The sequence below is a fragment of the Pangasianodon hypophthalmus genome, chromosome 4 (assembly GCF_027358585.1).
Source record: "Pangasianodon hypophthalmus isolate fPanHyp1 chromosome 4, fPanHyp1.pri, whole genome shotgun sequence".
Classification (NCBI taxonomy): Eukaryota; Metazoa; Chordata; class Actinopteri; order Siluriformes; family Pangasiidae; genus Pangasianodon; species Pangasianodon hypophthalmus.
Window position 1 is genome coordinate 5,893,298 of NC_069713.1, and position 24,020 is coordinate 5,917,317.

Below are 24,020 nucleotides of genomic sequence, written 5' to 3' on the forward strand. Positions count from 1 at the left end.
CCGTGGATTCCATCTGAAGCAGGCCTTGTCTGATTTGCACTTTCTTAACCAGATCATCCTGTGTGCTTTAAAGAGCTATCAGAATACTAGTCCCCCCTAAAGGTTACACAAACATAAGTAAGAAATAAAACACTTATCCTGGTGTAATGTGGGCCATGTGAATTGGAGTTATGGGGAAATAGTTCCAGAGTTGCCAACTCTTTTCCAAGGAAACCAGTCCCTAGAAGTCACCAGATGATGTCATATACTAAATTGCATTTCCACTGATTCTTCATGATAATTTGCATATCATATTACAAATTAGGTTATACACTATATGGCCAAATGTATGTGGACACCTGACCATCACACCCATATGTGGTTCTTCCCCAAACCATTGCCACAAAGTTGGAAGCACACAATTGTATAGAATGTCTATGTATGCATTACAATTTCCTTTACTGGAACTAAGGGGCTCAAACCTGTTTAAGCATGACAATAACCCCTGTGCACAATACGAGGTAAATGAAGACATGGTTTGCCAAGGATGTAGTGGAGGAACTAGTGGCCTACACAGAGCCCTGACCTCAACCCCACTAAACACCTTTGGGATGAACTGGAACGCCAACTGCAACCCCAGACCTCCTCACCCAACATCAGTGCCTGATCTCCTTCATTCACTAAAGCTCTTATAGCTGAGCAATATCTCCGCAGCCACGCTCCAAAATCTAGTGGAAAGCCTCCCCTGAAGAGTGGAGGTTATTATAACAGCAAAGAGGGCCTAAATCTGGAATGGGATGTTCAAAAAGCACATATGGGCATGATGGTCAGGTGCCCACATACTGCTCAAAAAGTCACTAGATTTGTTTACGAGGCCCTTTTCCCCTGAGATAACGTTGCTAACAGAGTCTAAATAGTAACTATTCTAGCATCAAAATCTCTAAGTTGGATGTTAGAGGCTTTGCTTGACTGATCAGAAGGTCATGATTTCAAATCCCAGCATCACTGAGCTGCCACTGTCGATCCCTTAAATAAGGCCCTTAACCCTCAACTGCTCAGCTGTATCCTGTCTCAACCGTAAGTTGCTTTGGATAAAAGTGTCAGCCAAATGAATAAAATATAAAAGACCAGAGACCATTGCCCCTGAGATGGTTAAGACCTTCAACAACTCGTCGCAGCTGTCAAATATTTGATGAAAAAAAAAAAATAATGCAGGCCAATCATGCACTAATCTTTATATCTTACAGATGTTAGACAGATGTTAGAATTTCTCTCTAGTACTATATATTTAAATTGCTTTCATTTAAAATGCTGGGAAATCATTCTGTCATTGTGTGAGATTATTTATGACAGAACAAGCCAAAAGTCAAGATCATACAATAGGAGAAAAAAGAAGGGGCATTTCTATTAGACTTTCAGCTGATGTTCTCCAGCTCACTGTGAAATCCTGCTTTGTCAACAAGTTTAACAAGAACCATTAAGCCAGAGATTGAGGGGTAAAGGGAGGAGATTCAAAAGCCAAGGAATGTTTGGCCTTATAAACAGATTTGGTCTTGGCAAGTCTTCATGAAATGTGGATTAAGTACCACTGCATTGCTAAAGATGGCCACTTGATTGTAAATCCTAGTAAATCACTTTCTCTCATGTCTCTCAGCTCAGATGAATGCAGTCTTTTGGGTATGAAGTGCCATGAAAGTCTGTGTAGTCTAGTGATTAGCAGTTAGCTAGTTTGTATGGTCAAAGTTATCATTCTTCTAGCTAACATTTGAGAAATGAGGAGTAAAGCAGTTGCTAGTTAGCTTTAGCTATGATTTTCCCATGTTCATTGGTTCCTTTAAGAGGCACTAATTTGACTGATTAATACGATGTAGGTTACTCATTTTGGTTTCAACGAGTACCAAAAAACATGTACTCATACTCATATGCTGTCTGAAAAAACTGGTATTGATGCAGCTCTGATTAATATGATGGCCGTACTCAGTCACATCTTACAGTAGATCCAGGATATGTGTTAAAGAATATCAGGATACCTTTCAGAAGTACTGGAAGTCCAGTATCAGAAGGAGTGGAAATACAGATACTTAAAAACCAGAGTTATGTACAGTAACAAAGTAACTGTAATCCTTCTGACTGGATGGAGCCGCAGTTGAACTTGAATGTGCTGGAGGATGTGTGGAGAGAAAGTTTGAGCCAATTCACCCTGTTTTTGCTCCACGGACTTCAAAAATGTTTGTCTGTAAGAGGGAAAGAGTGAGACACAGGATATGTAAGCCTTGTTTTACAGCGAGTGCGACAGATGCCAACAATTGCTTATTATTCATCCCAGCAGGTCTCTTTGAAATGAATAGTGTAGCACAGTTTACAGCAAAGCATGCACATATCTCAAACCCAGTTTACGAATCTGATGTTTAATGATGATTTTAATCCTTCATGAGCAAGATTACATCACTGGACCTCCAAAAAGGCAAAACGTCATCATATGCAAACTCATTATCTATCAACCAGAAAGGAATATCATGAAGCCAAAAAGTCCACATTTAGACAGTTCTCAGCATGTGTGTATGTGTAATATAGAATCTCCATGGCCAGCTTTTATTGGCAGCTCAGCACTATTTAGGTTGATTTATGAACCGAATCTTTTGGATGAGTCTTTGCTATAGCTGGACACTCCACTGAGGAAAGAAACTTATATGTAGAGCAGCTGACATATTCTTTGGCTGTGATTCTAGGCTTTTTTTTAGATTCATCCTTACTCAAGACCAAACTTTGGTGTAGAGTCATTTCACAAGCCTGAATACATATAAACAAACATTATAGGCTGAATGGTCATTGTCCTCTCCCTCCTAAACACGGCAGACTGAAATATACTTGGACTTCATTGCGGTTTCTCTGGGGGGCCTATGCAAAGGAAGGTTCAGCCAAATGTGAAACAGTGATGAAATCCATATTTACTAAAACAAGAAGAAGGAGGAATTCATTGATGATATGAATCACAATTCTGTTGGTTGTTTATTCTGGACAAGTGAAGAAGTCTCTTGTTATCTTCTTAATCTGGAAAATTTTCCAATCTGTTATACCACACAGATTTCTTGTTGATTTCTTGATTCTGATTGCTCAGAAGGTCAGTATTGCTGGCTGTAATTCAAGTCACAGGTTTGTGGTCAGGGGGTGTGCAACTCGGGTGCATACAGGGTCAAGCGTAAGGAATAACCAGACAGTCAGTATATGCAAGAAACCTTAAATTAGTATAACTGCATTTAACTACATTAGCATGTCCGTGAACAGGACCCTGTTGCACAGAGACGGTTCCTCTATGACTGAGGTCTGTGCAGAAACCCCAGGTGGAAAATTTCTTTCACTGGTTGGCTAAACATCTCACTGAGGTCACTAACGCTCAAACACTGTCATCACATCAGGCCACTTCCACATACAGGACTCGGTGTTGAAGTCCAGCAGCATTAAATAATAACGTCTCTCAGGAGGAGCTAAAGGAGCAAAGGTGTCATCTTTGGCTTTGCTCTGTTTGGCCTGGAAGACATCTGACTGGTGTGAATGGAGACATTTTGTGGGTTTTAAGAGACTGAGCTAAGCCTGAGCTCTTTGGACATGGCATCTGCTGAGTGGAAAAAGAGCACCTACATACGTGAGGCACTAAGCTACAAGCTCTGTGTGGCAGTCACTTCATCCTGAACATACAGAGCTGATTTTATGGGAACTTACCACTGGGGAGTCTTGTGACCAATTTCAACCAGGCTTAGCTCCAATTTCCAAGACTTTCTTAAAAATTAGAGAGGGAGAGTGTTAAAAGTGAAACTTATGCTATTACTGTTATGACCCTGTTATGACAGTTGCTAAGGTTTAGACAAATAAAAAAAACAAGTACTTATATATGTTATGATACAAAAGATCACCATGACAGATACTTTTTAGGCTAGTGGAGATTGTGCTTTACTGTTAGGCTCAGTTTTAGTATCAATAACAGAAATAGTGAGACACTATGGAATTGCTTCTAGCTAGACTGTCGAGTGTTTAAAGTGGACTACCCACATAAAGTGCTACCCCAGATTTCTCCACAGCACTGGTAGCTGTTTGAACATTATAAGAGGTGCATTTGTTACACCATAAGGCATGACTGTTTATGCTAAAAGGAACTTGTGTCACTAAGATGAATATCTTTCTATCTTAAAGTGCCCCTGACAACAAAAATCATGTTGCAGAGTCATTTTTTGTACCAGTTCCTTAAATGTTATGGACCCCAATATGATAAAGTTTCTTGTTTTAATGTTATAGTTCATTGCTTCTAGGACAAACAGTCAAATGTTTTGATTATTTATATCTAGGCACATCCTAAATCCTCTAGATCATCCTATTAAACGCTCTATATTATCATATATGTCCATCCCTGGAGGTGAGACTGGCACTACAATAGTAGATTCTTAGCTCATTAGCAGCAAACATCGTTCATCGATTTGTTTTTGGCCATGCGTCTTCCCACACACTATTCCCTTTTCTAACCATCGCTTGGTTGAAAAAATGGTCTGAGTTTAGTTGTTTTGAAGAGGGAGGAATTTGGAGATGATTTACCAACTTGAAGACAGAGCGAGAATGCAGTCTCTGTATTTAGCTAGCTCACTAACCTGCTCTCAGGTTTGTTTAGATATGGTGGGGATGTGGCATAGCTTGACCCCTATTGGCTGTTGAGAAGGAAATACATCAACATACAGAAACAAATCACAGCTAAGAAGCAATTTCATGGGGACTTTAAAGAGATAGTGGACTTCACCAATGTCCTGTAGTGACCTCACAGCTCCAGGGTCCCTGCTTCAGTCCTGAGCTTGGGTAACTCTCTGTGTGGAGTTTTGCATGTTCTCTGCTTGTGTGTGAGTTTCCTTCAGGTTCTCTGGTTTCCTCTCACCTCCCAAAAACATGCTGGTGGGTGGATTAATTATGCCAAACTGCCCCTAGGTATGAATGATTGTTTCGAAGTATGATTGATGTGTGCATGATTCCTTGTGATGGACTGACATCTCATTCAGGGTGAATTTCCGACCTTCTGGATTTACTGCAGCTTTGATCAGGATGATCAGCTTTGAATAAATGGATTGCAGATGCTCTAATGCTTGTTGTTTTTGGACTGGTTGCCTTTGTAGCATTTGGACCAATGTGTCAGATCCAATGAAAGCTGTTTATTAGACAGTTTCTAATGTGGATCTTTTAGATACCAAAAATAACCTGGAACGGGCTGATAATCATTTTCAGAATCGAAAGCTGGAAAAGGTACTTTATTTTCATGTCCACTCAGTTTCAGAAATGTATCTATTGATATGAGTGCGTATTATAAGGAATACAGTAGCTATATATTTATTTTGACCTGTCTGCAGATGTGTCAAGTAAAGGACTTTCCCAGTTTTTGATGTCTTTGTGTTTCTTCAGTCTCCTGAAGCACTTTGCTTTGTATAATCTCATATTCCAGCTCTGTAAAAGCTCAATATTTTCTGTTTTAGGATGTGTGAAATCTGTTTTTCTGCTTGACCCTTAAATCGACTGCTTAAATCGTTAATATTTCCATGCTAAAAATGATACAAATGTTGACTATTTTACTTTATTACACACTTTAATGAGGTACATTCAAATAAATGAACTAGTGCATGTTAACCAGATGCAAACTTTTGAGCTTGTAATAAAAATAACTCCATATCAGCCAGTTGGTGTAACATTAAATGTATGTCATGGACTTCTATTTTGGAGCTGAACTGTAAAATAGACATACATTCTATTTATTTATTTATTTAGTTATTTTTTTACTCAGAAACCAACCAAAGGGAGTGCACTCAACTGTATGTTTTTGAGCAAGATAAGCCAGTTGCTCTGAGTGAGCATTCATTCATCATTCATGCTAAAACACTTTTAGGTGAGGTCAAATGTAAGTATGCATTATTTAGAAGAAACAGAAACTCACTGTTCCTCCACATTACTGTATAGCCCTGCCAAATCCTGATTAATGATGCACATATTTTCCAGGATTTTTTAAAATTTATCTTGCTGATCTGCCTTTGAGACTGTGGTGGGTTATTTTTCCAGTCATATCAGCCATCTTTAGGTCAGATATTGTGCCATTTTGAATCTTAAAAACAGGAAATGGAACATGTTTCTTTTAAAAGCGAGCTTCAGAGTGAAGCAATACGGGATCTATTCAGACTCCTTTGCTATAAATGTATCTAAAAAAAAATCCTGAAAAAGCAACGCTTATTTGTTTTGTTTGCCAGAACCAACATTCAAATCAACTGACATAATAATATTCATTTGTTTTTGCTTAATTTACTATAATTCCACAATTTATCAATTATTTTACACACATTATTTTACATTATCACACACCTCCTTCACTACATTCACTACATGCCCTTAAATTCATCAGTGGATATAAATGTGTGTAATTTTGAATCATTCTGCTGGAAGTTTACCAGTATAGCTTTATAGATAAAAATATACCAGTGCTGTTTTCTGCGAATGCAATGGTGAGTAAGAGACTTTACATTTGAAATAAAACGTAAGGATGCATGTTACACTGAATGGAGGCTCCGTAGAATGGAGGAGCCTGCATACATATAGAGTGTATCACTGTACTGAGGTTTAGCTTGGAAAAAATCAAAATAAAAACAGTGACTCAGTTCAAGCCATCCACCAGAATAGCTTCATGAATGAATGCCAGTTGCAAAAAACAAACCAACAAGCAAAAACAAGGCAGATAAATCAAAGGGCTAGGTCCGGTTTAGAAAAAAAAAAAATGAAAGCTTGACTGCATGAGTTGACTCGTATTGTGAGCTGTACCAAATGAGTCATGCGAATGGGGAATGGGGATAGGTGTTAGCTTCGGTATCATGTGATGTGACATGGTCGCTGTCTGAGAATTATCCAATTAGCCAATCATGTGGCAGTAGCACTATGCGTCACATGATGCTGACACACATCAACAGCTTCAGTTATTGTTCATTTCGAATGTCAGAACGGAGAAAATCATGTGATCGCAGTGACTTTTACTGTGGCATGGTTTCATTTCAGAAACTGGGGTTCTCCTTTCATAAACAACAGTCTCTAACACAGAATGGTCCCAAAAACAAACAAATAAAAAACATCCAGGCCAGAGGAGAATGTTCAGACTGGTATGAGCTGAAATTGAACTAAAATAAGCACTCTTTACAACCGTGGTGAGCAGAAAAGCATCTCAGAATGCGCAGCATGTCAAACGTAGAGGTAGATCAAAGGTAGATCGGCTACAACAGCACAAGACCACGTCAGGTTCCCCTCCTGTCAGTCAGGAACAGGAGTCTGAGGCTACAGTGCGCACAGGATCACCTGGACAGATGAAGATGGGTGCCTTTGCAGTGAAGGATTTCTCCTTTCCTCCAGCGGAGACGCTTTAACCAGTGCCTTCTCCTCCGCTCTCATTCCAGCAGCCATTTTTAAAAACACTAATGACATCTTGAAGCATATCAAGATCCTTTTTTAACACCAGGCTGAGAGGCCCTCCCTCTACAAATCTTCAGTAAATCTCAGTTAGCAAGAATCCTTCTTTCTTTCTGTCTTTCTTTCTTTCTTTCTCGTTTCACGTTCTACAGTCTCAGAAACTTTACTTGAACAGCTGATGGAGGATTTTTCTCTGAAATGGCCTATTCCTTTGGTGACTTGGTGAACTAATATACATCCTTTCAGTCAAGCTTGCTTTTATTGTGGGTTGGCTGAGATATAAACCACAAAGAAAGTTGTAATATATTAGATGGATAAGTTTGTATGAAAATGTATGAGCGCCTTCTTGTGGTGAAAGTCGACTATGAAAGGACGAAAAAGAAAAAAAAATGATCTCATTCATCATGTGAACAGATGAATGACATAATAACGAGAAGGGTCGAAGAATTACAGGATGCGAACGGCGTAAAATCAGGTCTTTCGACACAGCTGAGGTTTAACGAGGAGCTGTCGTGTGAGAATGTGCAGGGAGTTAGCGTTATTGATTGGCTTTTCCACTTCGGGAGCCGGGAAGGAAAATGTGAGCCGAACAGACAATTTAAAATGATTCCATGCTTTAGTTTGCAGTTTCATCTCCAACTTTTCTTGCACTAAACGTTAAAGCAAATCAGACGTTAACCTTTAATAACCAGTTCAACATTATGATCTACTGGCTATAGTTGTGTGGAATTCCAAAAATTCCTAAAATTCCTAAAGTCTGCTTCAGATTTAAAAGGGACAGTAGTGTAGCATGATGTGAGCACTTGTGTCTACACAGCTACAGTATGTTCCACTACATGTAGGAGTAGTATGTTTAAAAGACAGTAGATGGTGCTGCTAGACAGGAAGTGTCTCTGAGGGGAAATATTTAGTCTGAAGAGCTGCAGCATGGCTCCATATTTCACTTCCCACTTTCACTACAGTTCAGAACGTAATCCTCATGAGCTTCATCACGATCTAATCACAGTTACATTAGACTGGGCAGGTTCAGCGCCTTCCAGATAAATTTGCTGCTAAGTTTCCCAGTGGACTTGATATAACGCGACTTGATATTATCAAGACAAACTGGAGCCGAAGTCTACAAAAGATCAGATTTATTAAAAGTAGTACACTTAAACCTGGAGGAACATGCAGGTATTTTTCAAGCTGATTTCTATCCTTCTATCCACTGTGCATCCACCCATCTATTCAGCTGTTCATCTGTTTATCCACTCCTCAATTCATCCATCATTCATCAGTCCATCATTCATTCATCCCTCCCTCACTCACTCACTCACTCACTCACCCACACACCCATCTATTATTCATTCACCCATCTATTCATCTGTTCATCTGTCCGTTCATCCATCCATCCATCCATCCATCCATCCATCCTGCATTCCATCTTTCTATCCATCTATCCGCTGTGCATCCACCCATCTATTCAGCTGTTCATCTGTTTATCCACTCCTCAATTCATCCATCCATCATTCATCAGTCCATCATCATTCATTCATCCATCCCTCACTCACTCATAGACCCATCCATCTATTATTCATTCACCTATCTATTCATTCATTCATTCATTCATTCATCTGTCTGTCCATCCATCCTTCCATCCCTCCTGCATTCCATCTTTCTATCCATTTATCCACTCATCTATCACCCTGTCCATCCATCCATTTTTCATCCATCCATCCATCCATCCATCCATCCATTCATCCATCCTGCATTCCATCTTTCTATCCATCTATCCACTCATCCATCCATCCATCCATCCATTCACTCATATGTCCATTCATCCATCCATCCATTATTCATCCATCAATCTGCTCATCCATCCATCCATCCATCCGGTTAATATTTTGACATTTCATTTGTAAACGAGTTTCTCTGAGGTTTGTCTGTGTAAAATCAGACTTCTTCTATATGAACTTCCTGTTATGCATTCCTATTCACGGCCACTTGCGAAGTGCTAAAGCAAACGTTACTCCCATTTTTCAGCAAGTCTGGTCCTGTTCTTCTGAGATGCCTGTTGTGTTTTAGGATTGTTTTAAACCTGCCCATGCTGGTGTGTGTGTGTGTGTGTGTGTGTGTGTGTGTGTGTTGGATCTGAATCCTAAGAGTAAAACATGGTGCTATTGCTATTTATTTCCACATCCCAGTCTGGCTCACAGTCTTTTCTTACTATCTACTGCTTTTTTTTCTTTAAACAGACCTACTGATTTAATCAGTGCGTTGTATTTTACACTTTCTGATCCTGACACAACCTGTAAAAAAGCAGCAAGCATACCCTCAGGCAGTGTTGTAATCCCGCTGGCAGAGACGCTTCCAAGTCACCACGCCCAGACTACAGGATCTTGTGCCTGAGGTCATATGTACTGTAAACCGCTGCTCCTATACGAGTAAGAACCTCGAAACCTCGAGTAACGAAAGTGTTTTTATCATGAATAAAGGGTAACAAGCTTAGCTAGAGTTTCCAAAAGGATACACTTCTTCTGTTGTTATTTTGCTGGAATGTGACATAGAGGACGTGTCTGCACAGGTTCTTCAGTGGCCTGATTGTAGGACCTGTTCCAGCAGATCTGCTCAAGTTATGCACTCCATAGGAGACTCAGAGGAACCTGCATGAACAGGATGTAGTGAAGTGTAAGTCAAGAAAGTGAAGTGAAGCACGTTTTAAACTTCCCCATTTAAAAACCTTTAAAAAGTTGTACATTTCCGTAAGCAGTGCGTGTTTTCGGAATTCATCACCCTCTCTTTTTACACTTCTTTATTTGATTTTTACTTAATTTTTTTCCTATTGATTCTGCGTTACCTTATGGATTAGTGTCTTTTTATGGATACATCCACATTACATTCTTCAAAATGTAAATAAATTGCAATTAGCGGTATATTTTCTTTTCTTTTTTTTTAAATCCAGAAACCCGGGGTGGGGGGGATACAAAAGGTTCAAACGCTCACAGATGCTCCAGAAGGAAAAAACATGCATTAAGAGCCGGGGGGGTGAAAACTTTTGGAATTTGAAGATCAGGGTAAATTGAACTTATTTTGTCTTCTGGGAAACATGTAACTATCTTCTGTAGCCTCTGAAGGGCAGTACTAAATGAAAAAATATAATATTTAGGCAAAAATAAGAAAAATGTACACAACTCCATTCTGTTCAAAAGTTTTCACCCCCCGGCTCTTAATGCATGTTTTTTCCTTCTGGAGCATCAGTGAGCGTTTGAACCTTCTGTAATAGTTGCATATGAGTCAAAGATGGATCTCAAAATCATACAGTCATTGCTGGAAAGGGTTCAAATACACAAAAAATGCTGGAAAACCGAAGAATTTGTGGGACCTGAAGGATTTTTCTGAAGAACAGCAGGCAGTTTAACTGTTCAGGACAAACAAGGGACTCATGAACAACTATCACTAAACAAAAAAACACAGCTGTGGATCATTCAGGTAACAACACAGTATTAAGAATCAAGGGGATGTAAACTTTTGAACGGGGTCATTTTTATAAATTCAGCTATTATTTTCTCTTGTGGACTTTATGTAAACATCTTTTATGTGAAATCTCTTATTCAGGTCAGCACTAAATAAACAATAACCTGCATTTTGTATTGATCCCTCTTATTTTGGTAAAATAATGAACATTTTGCAGATTCTGAAAGGGGGATGTAAACTTTTGACCTCAACTGTATATATATATATATATATATATATATAAAGGTGAGCTATAGATATTCAAGCTTTGAATACTAGGGACCAGTATAAGTGGCATCCTGCAGTATTTGATGCATCATGCCCTCTGGTTCTGAGGAAAAGAAAAGAATAAATGCATCTTTCAAAAAGTTTGAATTTGAATCCTTTTATTCAGAAAAGCATGATGAGGCGTGCAGGGCTTAATGGTGTTTAGTCACGTGTAGTTTCTGCTCTGCTCTAATTTCTGAGTTCGCTGCAAAGCAGCTGGTTTAAAAATTGCTTCTGAGTATTCAAAACACTGTAGTCACTCATGTAGTGTATGTGTGTGTTACTGACTATAAGGATAAATGAATGAAATAGTTCTCTTAATTCTCTTAAGGCTTAGCTTAAACCCAGACACACCTTAACCACCAGTAATGTGTTACAACCTCCAGCAATATGCAAAGCTAAGCCACACTAAACCAGTAAACATACACCATCTATCATATGCATGTCTACTTGGTCTCACCTGATGATCTAATGACCTGGGATTTAAAAAAAAAAAAAAAAAAACTATGTACATTAGCAAGAATTTCATATAATAATCATCTTACATAATCTATATTTTCTATATGTTCATTTCAGCTCTTAGTTTTATTGAGACCAACTTGCTCTCTCGTTGAATAAAACTGTAATTTTTAATACTCTTGAGTGTGAAAGTTTGCACACCCTTAGGAGAAAATAAAGACAACAAAAAATTCTAAACAAGAAAATACTTACAACACCTTTATTCTCATTTTATTCATTTAACTAATTGATATGAAAAATATCGCTCTAACTATGAACACAGATTTTGTCTTCATAGTGATAAAAACAGGGATAAAAACAGACAAATTTCTTCATCCATCTACCTTCATTAGCTCTTCAATAACACTGAGCCACTCTGACTCAGTGGAACAACAGAAATTGGGGGAGAAAATGTATTGAATATGGATTCACAAGCATGATGGTTAATATTGAGGAGAAAACAAAAGGTTTGGGGTCACAGAAGATGTATAATGTCCATTTGGGGTTGTTTCCAGAAAGATTTATGAACCTCTGCTCTACGTTCGCACTAGCAAGCGGCAAAGCTACAGATACACACTGTTTGTTTTCTATTTATATGTATGTAAGTTGTGAGTTGCAATTTCAGAAAACAGAGTGAAAGCGACATTTTTTCTGTGAGAATTTCTCAATTTGATGCAAATCAGGTATAATGCAGTAAAGTGACAAATCTAAATGATTGAATTGAATGATTCCTCAATGTTTTTTCAGTTCCCCAGATCTGACCTGCAGGTAGTTCTCATTTCAGCTGTCACTACACGCCCAAAGAGACAAAACACGAGCCACTTCATGCTTGCTGGTGTGAATGAAGGGTTTCACAGATGCTCCTTCATTAGCCATAAGACAAGAAATCAAATAGTGTATGTTAAAGTATTAATAGTGACTAACATCAGTCAGATTTGTTGTAATTCTGCCAAGGCCTTTTTCAGATCCCACGTTGCGACTAAAAGGCATTACTTTTTTAGATTTTTTGGTTGATTTGGCTTTACGTATTGGATCATTATCTTATTATAGGATACACACACAGTTCGTTTGCAAATTCTTGAAATTGTAAATAAATTGCACATCGAAGTACATTTTTTTCTTATTCAGAAACTATAAGGGATGCAAACTTTTGCACCATCCCAAGTAATAGTTTTAATAACCAAGAAACAGTGTGTTCAGATTACAACCTTCAACCACAGCAAATACTATGAACGTTACGTTATGAATAAAATACAGAAAGAAAGAAAAAAAAAGGGTTGTTAGGTCATAAACAATAAGAGCCAATCATGTACGATATGCAAATGAAGGCAGGGGATGATGCGCAGGGTGGAGGGGTTTCTTTATGAATTTGAAAATGAATTTCAATATTGATTTAATTTAATCATCAGTATAGATAAAAGAAAACCAAAAGTTTTGTTTAATAATTACTAATGAATAATTAATAATCAAGTAATTGACTTTTTTCCAGTTGGGTTATTTAGTGGATGATTTATTTATTTATTTTTTTTAGATAGCTGCTTTATGCAATTCAAGGTTACTGCAGATTTATTTTTTTTTCTTTTTTCTTTTAGTAGAACTAGATTTCATGCATCTAAAACTTTGTTTCTGAATATTACGTCCTTTAACTTGTTTCTCTGTTTTAACATCCCTCACAGCCATGTTTCCTGTCCTCCTTTCTTCCAGGGATAGTTCTGGATTTTGCTCTCGTGAACGTGTCTCAGCAGGTTCTCCTGTGACCACAGAACACACCCAGCTGCCTTTCAGCTCATTCCAGTGAAGAAGGAAGGTGTTGTTGAAGAAAACAAACCACACATAGTCATAAGCTGTGTGTGCCACTGCCGCGTTAACACAAGTACACACACACACAGACACACAGACACATGTAGGGCTATAATTATAATTTAAAAAGCAAGCATTGTTACCTGTAAACATGTTTACAGCGACACACCAGCACAGGAAACCTGTTATTGTGTTATATATGAATTGCTTCTGCTCATCTTCCTTGCATCATTTCTTTAAAAAAGAAGAGGTAAGAGGCAAGTCTCGTACAAAAGCAAGGATTTATTCAGTTAATTTGTGACGTAAAAATGTTTTCAGCATTCAGTAACAAAACTTGATACCTTACAAAGCAATTCACAAAAACAAAAATGATGACAACATTTGGATGCATCCATTATGGTTAGTGAGGTCACACTCATGAGAGAAGCTTATACACAGTTTAGTTCTGGATTCTGACAATCCCAGGTTTATATTAATGCGCTCATTCTAACATGTTATCGTTTCTATAGTAACGGCTCACACAGGGACTAATGTAAGCCTAATAATAATAAGTTGTTATTTCTGTAAGGAGATATTTATTTAACATTTATACAAGGAGTCTCCAGTGTCAGCATTTTGTAACAGTAAGTTTTCCACCACAGGAAAGTCTTCAGGACAGAGGAGTTGTTTTTTTTTTTTTTTTTTTTGTCTTATTAACTCATTTAAAAAATTGACTATAACATAAGTAAAAACACAAACTAACTTGGCTTGTGGATGCTTAACATTAAATGTACCTATAAATGGATAAAAAGTATGATGTGTCATTCATTACTAAACTAAAAATCGTAATTGTTCAGTTACTCTTCGGTTCATGCTGTTTTTGAAAATTAACAACACACCTACAAGTGTTTGATTCCTTACTTCCCCTTATGATGTCATTTAAAAACAGTGTAGAATAATATGTTATTTAAAGTTTTTTTTAATGCCCAAGAAAAAAAAAACACCATTTTATCACTAATATATCACTAACTAGCACAAGGTTCTGTTAAAAAAAATGTCTTCATCTTCTAATAGCACTCTGGTAACAAATTTTAATCAAATAGTAATCTATGTAAGAGGAGTTAAGTGTTTAAAAATGACATTTATGAGTGCAGGGGGTAATATAAAGTTCTGCAGAGCTAAAGATCCCCCCCACAAAAAAAAAAAAAAAAAAAAAACAAGTTCCTTGGTATTTTAGCACAATTTCATTATTTAAAAAAAATCTACAGACATTCTTACAAATCACCTTTTTGGAAAAGTTAGGAAGAGTTCAAATTCATGTGAAAAGTGAGTGAAAGTTCACTGGTCTGGTTTCTTTGAATCAGAATCAGGGATTTCGTGGCTAAAGGTTGCCAGGTTGGTAAAACTAACGCAACCTATTCCTTTCCATTAAGTATCTGCAAAGAAAAGTTGATTGTACAGAAAATATCATTTTGAACAAACAATCAGTTATAACATGGATTTCTGACAAAACATTCATCTCAAATCATACAGCTTGAGAGTGCATTATTAAATCAGGAAGAAAAGATGAAGTGAGTGAAAAATATTATATATTTTGCAGTACATTAGAGAAAAGGGAATCTGAGAGGTTTGATGTTTTGTTATGTATCTGGATTATCCTGAGAGTACCCACTGTTCTGCAGTGGAGGTGTGGCTGAGTGTTAGACGTAGCCGGGCTGTGAGGGCTGGTTCGGGCGGGACGCTGGGTAACGGGCTGCTGTGCCTCCTGAACTCTTATTGCCACAGGTACAGCACAGCAAGCTGCCGCCAATCACAGTGAGAGCACACGCTCCCCATCCGATATACAGAGCTTTACCAAACTCGTACCTGCAAGCAGCGAGAACACCAACATCAACATCTGCACACTCCTGCTGTATCATATTATTTACTGTGATAAAAGACGCAAAGATTTCTCCACATTATCTTCATCCAGTTGCACTACTGATCTGATTGATTTAAAGCCACCTTGACACTCATAGGATACGAAATGTCAATGAAAATGTCAATTTGTACCTTTTAAATCCTTTTTCAGTGCATTAATTTGATACACTGACTAGTCTGTGTGGAAACTGTCACTGTAGTAGGTTTGATATTTTCTTTTAAGAAGCACAAGAAGCCCAAAATTTTATCGGAAAAGCTGAATTAGTGCTAAACATGTGAAAGAAAAGTGTTCTTATGTCATAATCCACAAGAGCCAATCATGTTCGATATGCAAATGAAGACAGGAGATGGGCGGGATGTTCTAAAGCTGTAAAGTGTTTTGAATTTGCTAAATGAAAGTATCTTGATTTCTGCATGAGAGTGAAAGTGTCTTTCAAGCAATTTACTATTCAATATAGATTAAAAAAAAAACATGAAAATATTCTTTTAGATCATTTAGATCATGTACTTTTTCCTTCTGTTGTTTTTTTCCCCTCACGTTTTGGCTTGCAGATTATATTAGATTTGGTTATCTGGTTATTTCATTGATTTAATTCCACCCAAAAGCTTAAATATGGCTGTGTAACTTAGGAAAATAGAGGGAAAAAGGGAAATAAAGTGAAAATACAATCAATAAATATTTAATTAAGATTAAAGAAAATCTCTAGAAGGTCCAGGTGAAGAAAAATGAATCGCCACTTCCTGTATTATGAATCTGAAAACCTGAGATTTGAACAAGAAACAACAATGCATGGTAAAAGTATCTTTAATGAAGAAAATAAAATGGTGGTGAAAGTGTGCTCACCTTCCATTAGTCGGGGTGAAGGGGTTGAAGAACTGCCGTCTGATGTTATCTCCGTACCAGATAGTAGCAACGAAAGCACAGACACCTAAAGCACCACACAAACGGGATAACAGAGGATTCCTGTAAAGCCTTAATATCATCCTGAGATGGTCAGAAGAGTATCAGTCACTTATTCTGAAAAAAAATTACAACCTTAATATTAAAAAAATCTAAGCTAATATAAGAGCATGATTGTTATTCTGGCTGCTAGCTAGGAAGATACACAAATACATCCTTAATATCCATATTCTAGATATCACACTGTACCCAATCGACTGTTCTCCAGTTTCAGATGTGAAACTTCGTCCATTTTAAATCATCAGATGTTGGATATAATGACTAACATGTCAATCAGTGCTAATCTGTGACTAATGATGATATTGCTCATTTAGGGAAGGAAAACGGACAGAAAACTAGAGAGGCGTGATTTTAAAAAGCATGTGAATTAGAGTAATGTTGCATCTGCATGTACTCGTCCTACACATAGGAAAAGTGATAGTGAGCTGTAGGTGGTATTATAAAAGCAATTCCTCATGAGGCATTTAGTTATTACAAAATATAGAACTAAACTCATCTAGAAATCATTTTAGATTACTTTTCATTTTGACGTAGTGAAGATGAAAATAGAGGAAACTACAATAATTTAGTTTGCATACTTTCCTGGGATCTGGACATTTTGTTTACCAAGTGCAGGCGATCACGTGTGTAGGGGTTTGATGTGATCTGAGTCTATACTTTTGTAGTTTTTACCCTATTTTAGAGCGAGGACGCTTATTACAGATATACTGTTCTATATATATATATATATATATATATATATATACACACAGTACTGTGCAAAAGTCTTAGGCACCCTATTCTTTTAGTACAAACTTTATTATAGATTTTTACTTTCTGACTTCTACATTATTGATTCAGTACAAAAACTTTTTAGATTCCAAACATTAGTTTTTCAGCACAAAATGAAATGTTACAGAAAAATGTTTGTATGTCAGTAAAGAAAGCAGCAGATTCCATAAGAGACACTTTTCAGATAAAAACATAATGAAGGCTGCTGGGTTTCGCTGCAGAAATAAGAAGCGAGTCGACAGTCAAAGTCTCCAGAAGAACTGTGGCTGCTTCTGCAAGATGCTCAGTAACACTTACAGCTCATTTCCTTATAAAACTGCACACACTGCACCTGAGACTACTATTTTTTTTTTTAAGAGAAGGATCATCACACCAGATATTGACTTTGTTTCATTTATGACTGTTTACTGCTCTTTATAGTATTTTTTTATGTAGAAACATCTTTGCACAGTACTGTATACACAGGCTTTTAAAAAGTGTGCAAATGAGGATGAATTCAGAAGAATGTTGGAAACTGGCCTGATCAAAGACAAACAAGTTACCATGACGACCCATCAACCCATGAGTTACTGAAGCGGCCATATTCGTAATTCATAATATCGTATAAAAATTTTTTAGTTTTATTTTTTAACATCGTCCACCTCTAGTGCTTCTCGACCTGTAATAATAATGTAAGTGATAACAGGAACTAACTCATTTTTGCAGACATTCCACAACATTTTCCTGAAATCCTGAAGTGTTTTATCCCTTACTGAGTTCATGTTTCCTGTGAGAGATGTGTTTGTATATCATATCTCCACACCTGCGACGACGAACACCACTCCTCCGGCCATAGCCACTTTGTTTTTGAGCTCCACGTCCTCCTCCAGGCACTTAGTGCACTGCATGCCCACCGAGGCCACCAGGACGGCGATGCCACACAGCAGGATCCCCGACAGCATGAACCCCCGAGCCGCCTGGACCTCCACTGCAGCGGGAGAGACACGAACACATCCATATCAGACAGACGTGACATCGAAGGGAGCTCATAACTGCCATAAAATATTTAACCTTTTCAGGTTACTTTCATAGCGCTAACAGTAAGAATTAGCTGATCAGCGCATTCACATGATGAGAGACATTATGTAAAATGAGCAAGTCCTTATATAAGTTTAAATCTGGTTTCATGAAAAGTCATTTCTTTTTCATAACTGAACATTTCTGTCACAGTTAAAGCTTCAAGCCATAGCTCTCCTAGTAAGAATTAGAGACAAATGTGAAAGGACAAAGAATTCTGAAATGTTGCATTAATATATATTGTCTCATTTTTTCTCCTTTCATGATTATAAATAATTGCTTTCGTAAATAAATAAATGAATAAGTAAATAGATTAATATCATTTTTACATATTGTAGATATTGTGTTATATTTTTGTCATATTGTCTACTCCATACTTTAAGTGGATTAGCTGTTGTTTGGGGGAAAGAAATTTAATAAACCATGAATAAAGCCTTTTTTAATGCTTGGAAATACTGTATATATATATATATATATATATATATATATATATATATATATATATATATATATATATATATATATATATATTTACACACTATATGGCCAAAAGTATGTCAACACCTGACCATTACGCCCATATGTGATTGTTGAACATTTCATTTCAGATTTAGTCCTCCTCTGCTGTTATAATAAGCTCCACTCTTCTGGGAAGCTTTCCACTAGATGTTGGAGCGTGGCTGTGGGGATTTGTGTTCATTCAGCTACAAGAGCATTATTGAGATCAGGTGCTGATGTTGGTGAGGAGGTCTGGGGTTCAGTCGGTGTTCCAGTTCATTCCAAAGGTGTTCAGTGGGGTTGAGGTCAGGACTCTGTGCAGGACCCTCGAGTTCTTCCACTCCAACCTTCACACACCACGTCTTCATGGAGCTCGCTTTGTGCACAGGGGCATTGTCATGCTGGAACAGGTTTGGGCCTCTTAGTTCCAGTGAAAGGAAATTATAATGTTACAGAGCCATTCTATACAACTCTGTGCTTCAAACTTTGTGGGAACAGTTTGGGGAAGAACCGCATATGGGTGTGATGGTCAGGTGTCCACATTTTTTTGGCCATATATATATATATAGTATTATGTGTATTTAAAGTTTTTTTTTTTTCTGTAACGGTTTAGAAAAAAATGTTTTGTCTCTCACCCGTACATTAGTCTGACCAAGTTTTAGGAGTGTTTTGCGGAAGTGTAGTAATATTGAGTTATATTAATATAGTTCTATTGAAGTTTAAGGGTCTCAACAGAAAAATATCTACACTAATAGAGCATGCTAAAGTGCTAACTTCAATCAATGTACAGTAATGTTAGCTAGCTAGCTATGTGTTAATGGTGGTGCATAAAAGTACATAAAAGTTAGCAGACCGCCAGCACTGAAACAAACCTTTCACACCCTTCAAGTAGCGAGTATGCACCATTAAGTTACAAAAAATATGTTCTTACATTACAATAAAGCCTATTACTGCAGATAAGACAGAAACTAATGAAATGTTAGCTAGTCTGCCATTCATTTACTGTTATCTAGCTATGTTAATGTGCTATGTTAATACTCTAAGCTAGCTGTGCTATGCTAGATATCAAGCTATACGTTATAAAATTAAAGTTCAGCAGATCGGCAGCCCTGAAACAGCTCTTTTACATGCATTAAGCCTTGAAGCTATACAAACCTGCTCTAATATTACACCACACTAAGCATTTAACTGTAGACAAGACTCAACAGAAAACCTTAGCTCGCTAGCAAACACAGATCTACCTTTCTTCTCATGTTAGCTAACTGGCTTGATGGCAGTTAGCTAGTTAGCTAATGTAGGAGTTTCTTTAGAAACTCACTGTTGTCCCAGTCCACTTTTTTATAGTTAGATCAGTTTTATACAATAGAAATCTCATTTCAGTTAAAACAGTAATAAACAAATCTATCATTTTCAGGTAAAGGTTTTTCCAGTTAGTTTGAGAATAATGGTCAGGATTGAGACAAAACAGGCTCAAGATTTATTTTTCATTTTGGTTCATTCTGAACAGGAACCGTATTTTTCCCATTCCTGCTCTATCGTTCCTCACATCTGTCTTCAGTTAGAAAAGAGTTAGAAAGAAATAAAAGAATATTAATCATTAATTACTAATGCTCTTTACATATGATAGCGTAACTTGCTTATAGAAAGCCTCGTATGGAAATAAAACCAAAGTCTGCATTTAACCAAAAATATGTGTATTTATTTTTAATAAAGCATCTTTCTACTTTGCAGTGTGATTTATTGTTTGCAGAATTGTAAGGAAAAAAAACCCCAACATTCTACTTCCTGCTGTTGCACCATTTACATATAAGCTAAAGTATAGCAGTTATTATACTGTATAAGCTATAGTACAGTGGTTATTATACCGCATAAGCTACAGTATAGCGGTTATTATACCGTATAAGCTACAGTACAGCGGTTATTATACCGCATAAGCTACAGTATAGTGGTTATTATACTGTATAAGCTATAGTACAGTGGTTATTATACTGTATAAGCTACAGTACAGCGGTTATTATACCGCATAAGCTACAGTACAGCGGTTATTATACTGTATAAGCTACAGTATAGCGGTTATTATACCGTATAAGCTACAGTATAGCGGTTATTATACCGTATAAGCTACAGTATAGCGGTTATTATACCGTATAAGCTACAGTATAGCGGTTATTATACCGTATAAGCTACAGTACAGCGGTTATTATACTGTATAAGCTACAGTACAGTGGTTATTATACCGCATAAGCTACAGTATAGCGGTTATTATACCGTATAAGCTACAGTATAGCGGTTATTATACTGTATAAGCTACAGTACAGCGGTTATTATACCGTATAAGCTACAGTATAGCGGTTATTATACTGTATAAGCTACAGTACAGCGGTTATTATACCGTATAAGCTACAGTATAGCGGTTATTATACTGTATAAGCTACAGTACAGTGGTTATTATACCGCATAAGCTACAGTATAGCGGTTATTATACCGCATAAGCTACAGTATAGCGGTTATTATACCGTATAAGCTACAGTACAGCGGTTATTATACCGTATAAGCTACAGTATAGCGGTTATTATACTGTATAAGCTACAGTATAGCGGTTATTATACTGTATAAGCTACAGTATAGCGGTTATTATACCGCATAAGCTACAGTACAGCGGTTATTATACTGTATAAGCTACAGTACAGTGGTTATTATACTGTATAAGCTACAGTATAGAGGTTATTATACTGTATAAGCTATAGTACAGTGGTTATTATACCGTATAAGCTACAGTATAGAGGTTATTATACCGTATAAGCTACAGTATAGAGGTTATTATACCGTATAAGCTACAGTATAGTGGTTATTATACTGTATAAGCTACAGTATAGTGGTTATTATACTGTATAAGCTACAGTACAGTGGTTATTATACTGTATAAGCTACAGTATAGAGGTTATTATACCGTATAAGCTACAGTACAGCGGTTATTATACCGTATAAGCTACAGTACAGCGGTTATTATACCGTATAAGCTACAGTATAGTGGTTATTATACTGTATAAGCTACAGTATAGAGGTTATTATACTGTATAAGCTATAGTACAGTGGTTATTATACCGTATAAGCTACAGTATAGAGGTTATTATACCGTATAAGCTACAGTATAGAGGTTATTATACCGTATAAGCTACAGTATAGTGGTTATTATACCGTATAAGCTACAGTATAGTGGTTATTATACTGTATAAGCTACAGTACAGTGGTTATTATACTGTATAAGCTATAGTACAGTGGTTATTATACCGTATAAGCTACAGTATAGAGGTTATTATACCGTATAAGCTACAGTATAGAGGTTATTATACCGTATAAGCTACAGTATAGTGGTTATTATACCGTATAAGCTACAGTATAGTGGTTATTATACTGTATAAGCTACAGTACAGTGGTTATTATACCGTATAAGCTACAGTACAGTGGTTATTATACTGTATAAGCTACAGTATAGCGGTTATTATACCGTATAAGCTACAGTACAGTGGTTATTATACTGTATAAGCTACAGTATAGAGGTTATTATACCGTATAAGCTACAGTACAGCGGTTATTATACTGTATTAGCTACAGTATAGAGGTTATTATACTGTATAAGCTACAGTATAGTGGTTATTATACTGTATAAGCTACAGTATAGTGGTTATTATACTGTATAAGCTACAGTACAGTGGTTATTATACTGTATAAGCTACAGTACAGTGGTTATTATACTGTATAAGCTACAGTACAGTGGTTATTATACTGTATAAGCTACAGTACAGTGGTTATTATACTGTATAAGCTACAGTATAGTGGTTATTATACTGTATAAGCTACAGTATAGAGGTTATTATACCGTATAAGCTACAGTATAGTGGTTATTATACCGTATAAGCTACAGTACAGTGGTTATTATACTGTATAAGCTACAGTATAGCGGTTATTATACTGTATAAGCTACAGTACAGTGGTTATTATACTGTATAAGCTACAGTACAGTGGTTATCTAACATTATGTCTTCCTGAAGCCAGACAGGAAGTGATGAGCTCTGGACATTTAGGCCTAGTGGGAAAATGTTTTGTTGAAATCACACTGGAATGGAAAAATTACGCTATTAACCGGCTAAACACTTTTTTTACAATGTATTTGTTTTAACTACGGAACAATTGAGGGTGATTTTGTTTTGAAAAATTTTATTCACTTTTGGTTTTTGATTTCCTTCCCTGGTTATTTATTGAAGCTGTAGAGTTTTGCCTGAACTCAGAACACATTTTTATAAAAAAAATTCTCTTTTATTCATTTTGATATTATTTATAGTCCACTTGTTTTTGGTGAAGTTTGAATTAAACCCATTTAATTTAATTAATAACTATAAGAACTCAATAATAAATATGACGACTATGATAAGTATGAGCTGTGATTTCTTCCAATCTCTGACACTACAATAATTATTGCTTTCTAAAAGATGAAACAAAGTGTACGGCGAATAAACATGGTGTCTTATAAGTCATCAGTTAATGTAGATGAAGTAATGTTCATCTATTTGAAGAAAATACAGACGCAGGATTGTAGGGAGAAATGATGATACACTAATATGGCTATTGTGATAAATTATGACATATAATATATTTTTAAATTTTTTTTTATAATTACAAACTAACTGTAAGAAGCTGATGGTAAAATTTTCTGCTTAATCTTTAAAATAAATAAACATTTTGACATTTTATTTTTCCCCCTCCTTTTCAGTTATTTTTTTTTATTTTTAATTTTTTAAAATAATTTTTTTGCATTTATTTTCTATAAATAAAAAAAAACTGTTGACATTAAATAAAGTTCATATATATATATATATATATATATATATATATATATATATATAATTTTTTAAAATCTGTTTTGCTGGCAATTTGTTAGCAAACCTGTATATTGTGATAAATATCACGCATTGTAGAAATGTCTTCATATCACTCACTCTTACAGGTTTTTTTTTTTTTTTTTATCATCCTGTTCATGTTAGACTGGAATTTATCGTTTTAGATCTTGTACAATATATTTACAGTGATTTCTTTCAAAGACATTTTCTGAGGAAAGATTAATAAATGTAAATCTCCTCGAAAAATCAGTGCAAATGCACAAAAAACACACTAAAACACACACACACACTAAAGTCGTACCTGAGAATTTATATTTCCTTAAATTTAAGTTTAGTAATGTCTGTTTGTGTTTAATTCTAGTCTGGTGTTGGTCTAAGATGAGACAGTGTAAATCGCCTAGATTGTTGTAGATGTGTAAAATGATATTTACGAA

The 24,020-nt window shown here is 36.3% G+C and overlaps 1 protein-coding gene across 1 annotated transcript in view; it reads right to left on the reverse strand.

The window, feature by feature from the left end:
* Nucleotides 1–13,767: 13,767 nt before the first annotated feature.
* cldn1 (claudin 1) overlaps nucleotides 13,768–24,020 on the reverse strand; it is a 12,639-nt gene continuing 2,386 nt past the window's right edge. Inside the window, exons 3-5 of the mRNA XM_053233019.1 lie at nucleotides 17,937–18,101; nucleotides 16,247–16,331; nucleotides 13,768–15,348 (exon numbers count right to left, since the gene is read on the reverse strand). Of these exons, the coding sequence (XP_053088994.1) occupies nucleotides 15,183–15,348; nucleotides 16,247–16,331; nucleotides 17,937–18,101 (416 nt within the window). The 3' untranslated portion in view covers nucleotides 13,768–15,182. The remainder of the gene's footprint in view (nucleotides 15,349–16,246; nucleotides 16,332–17,936; nucleotides 18,102–24,020) is intronic.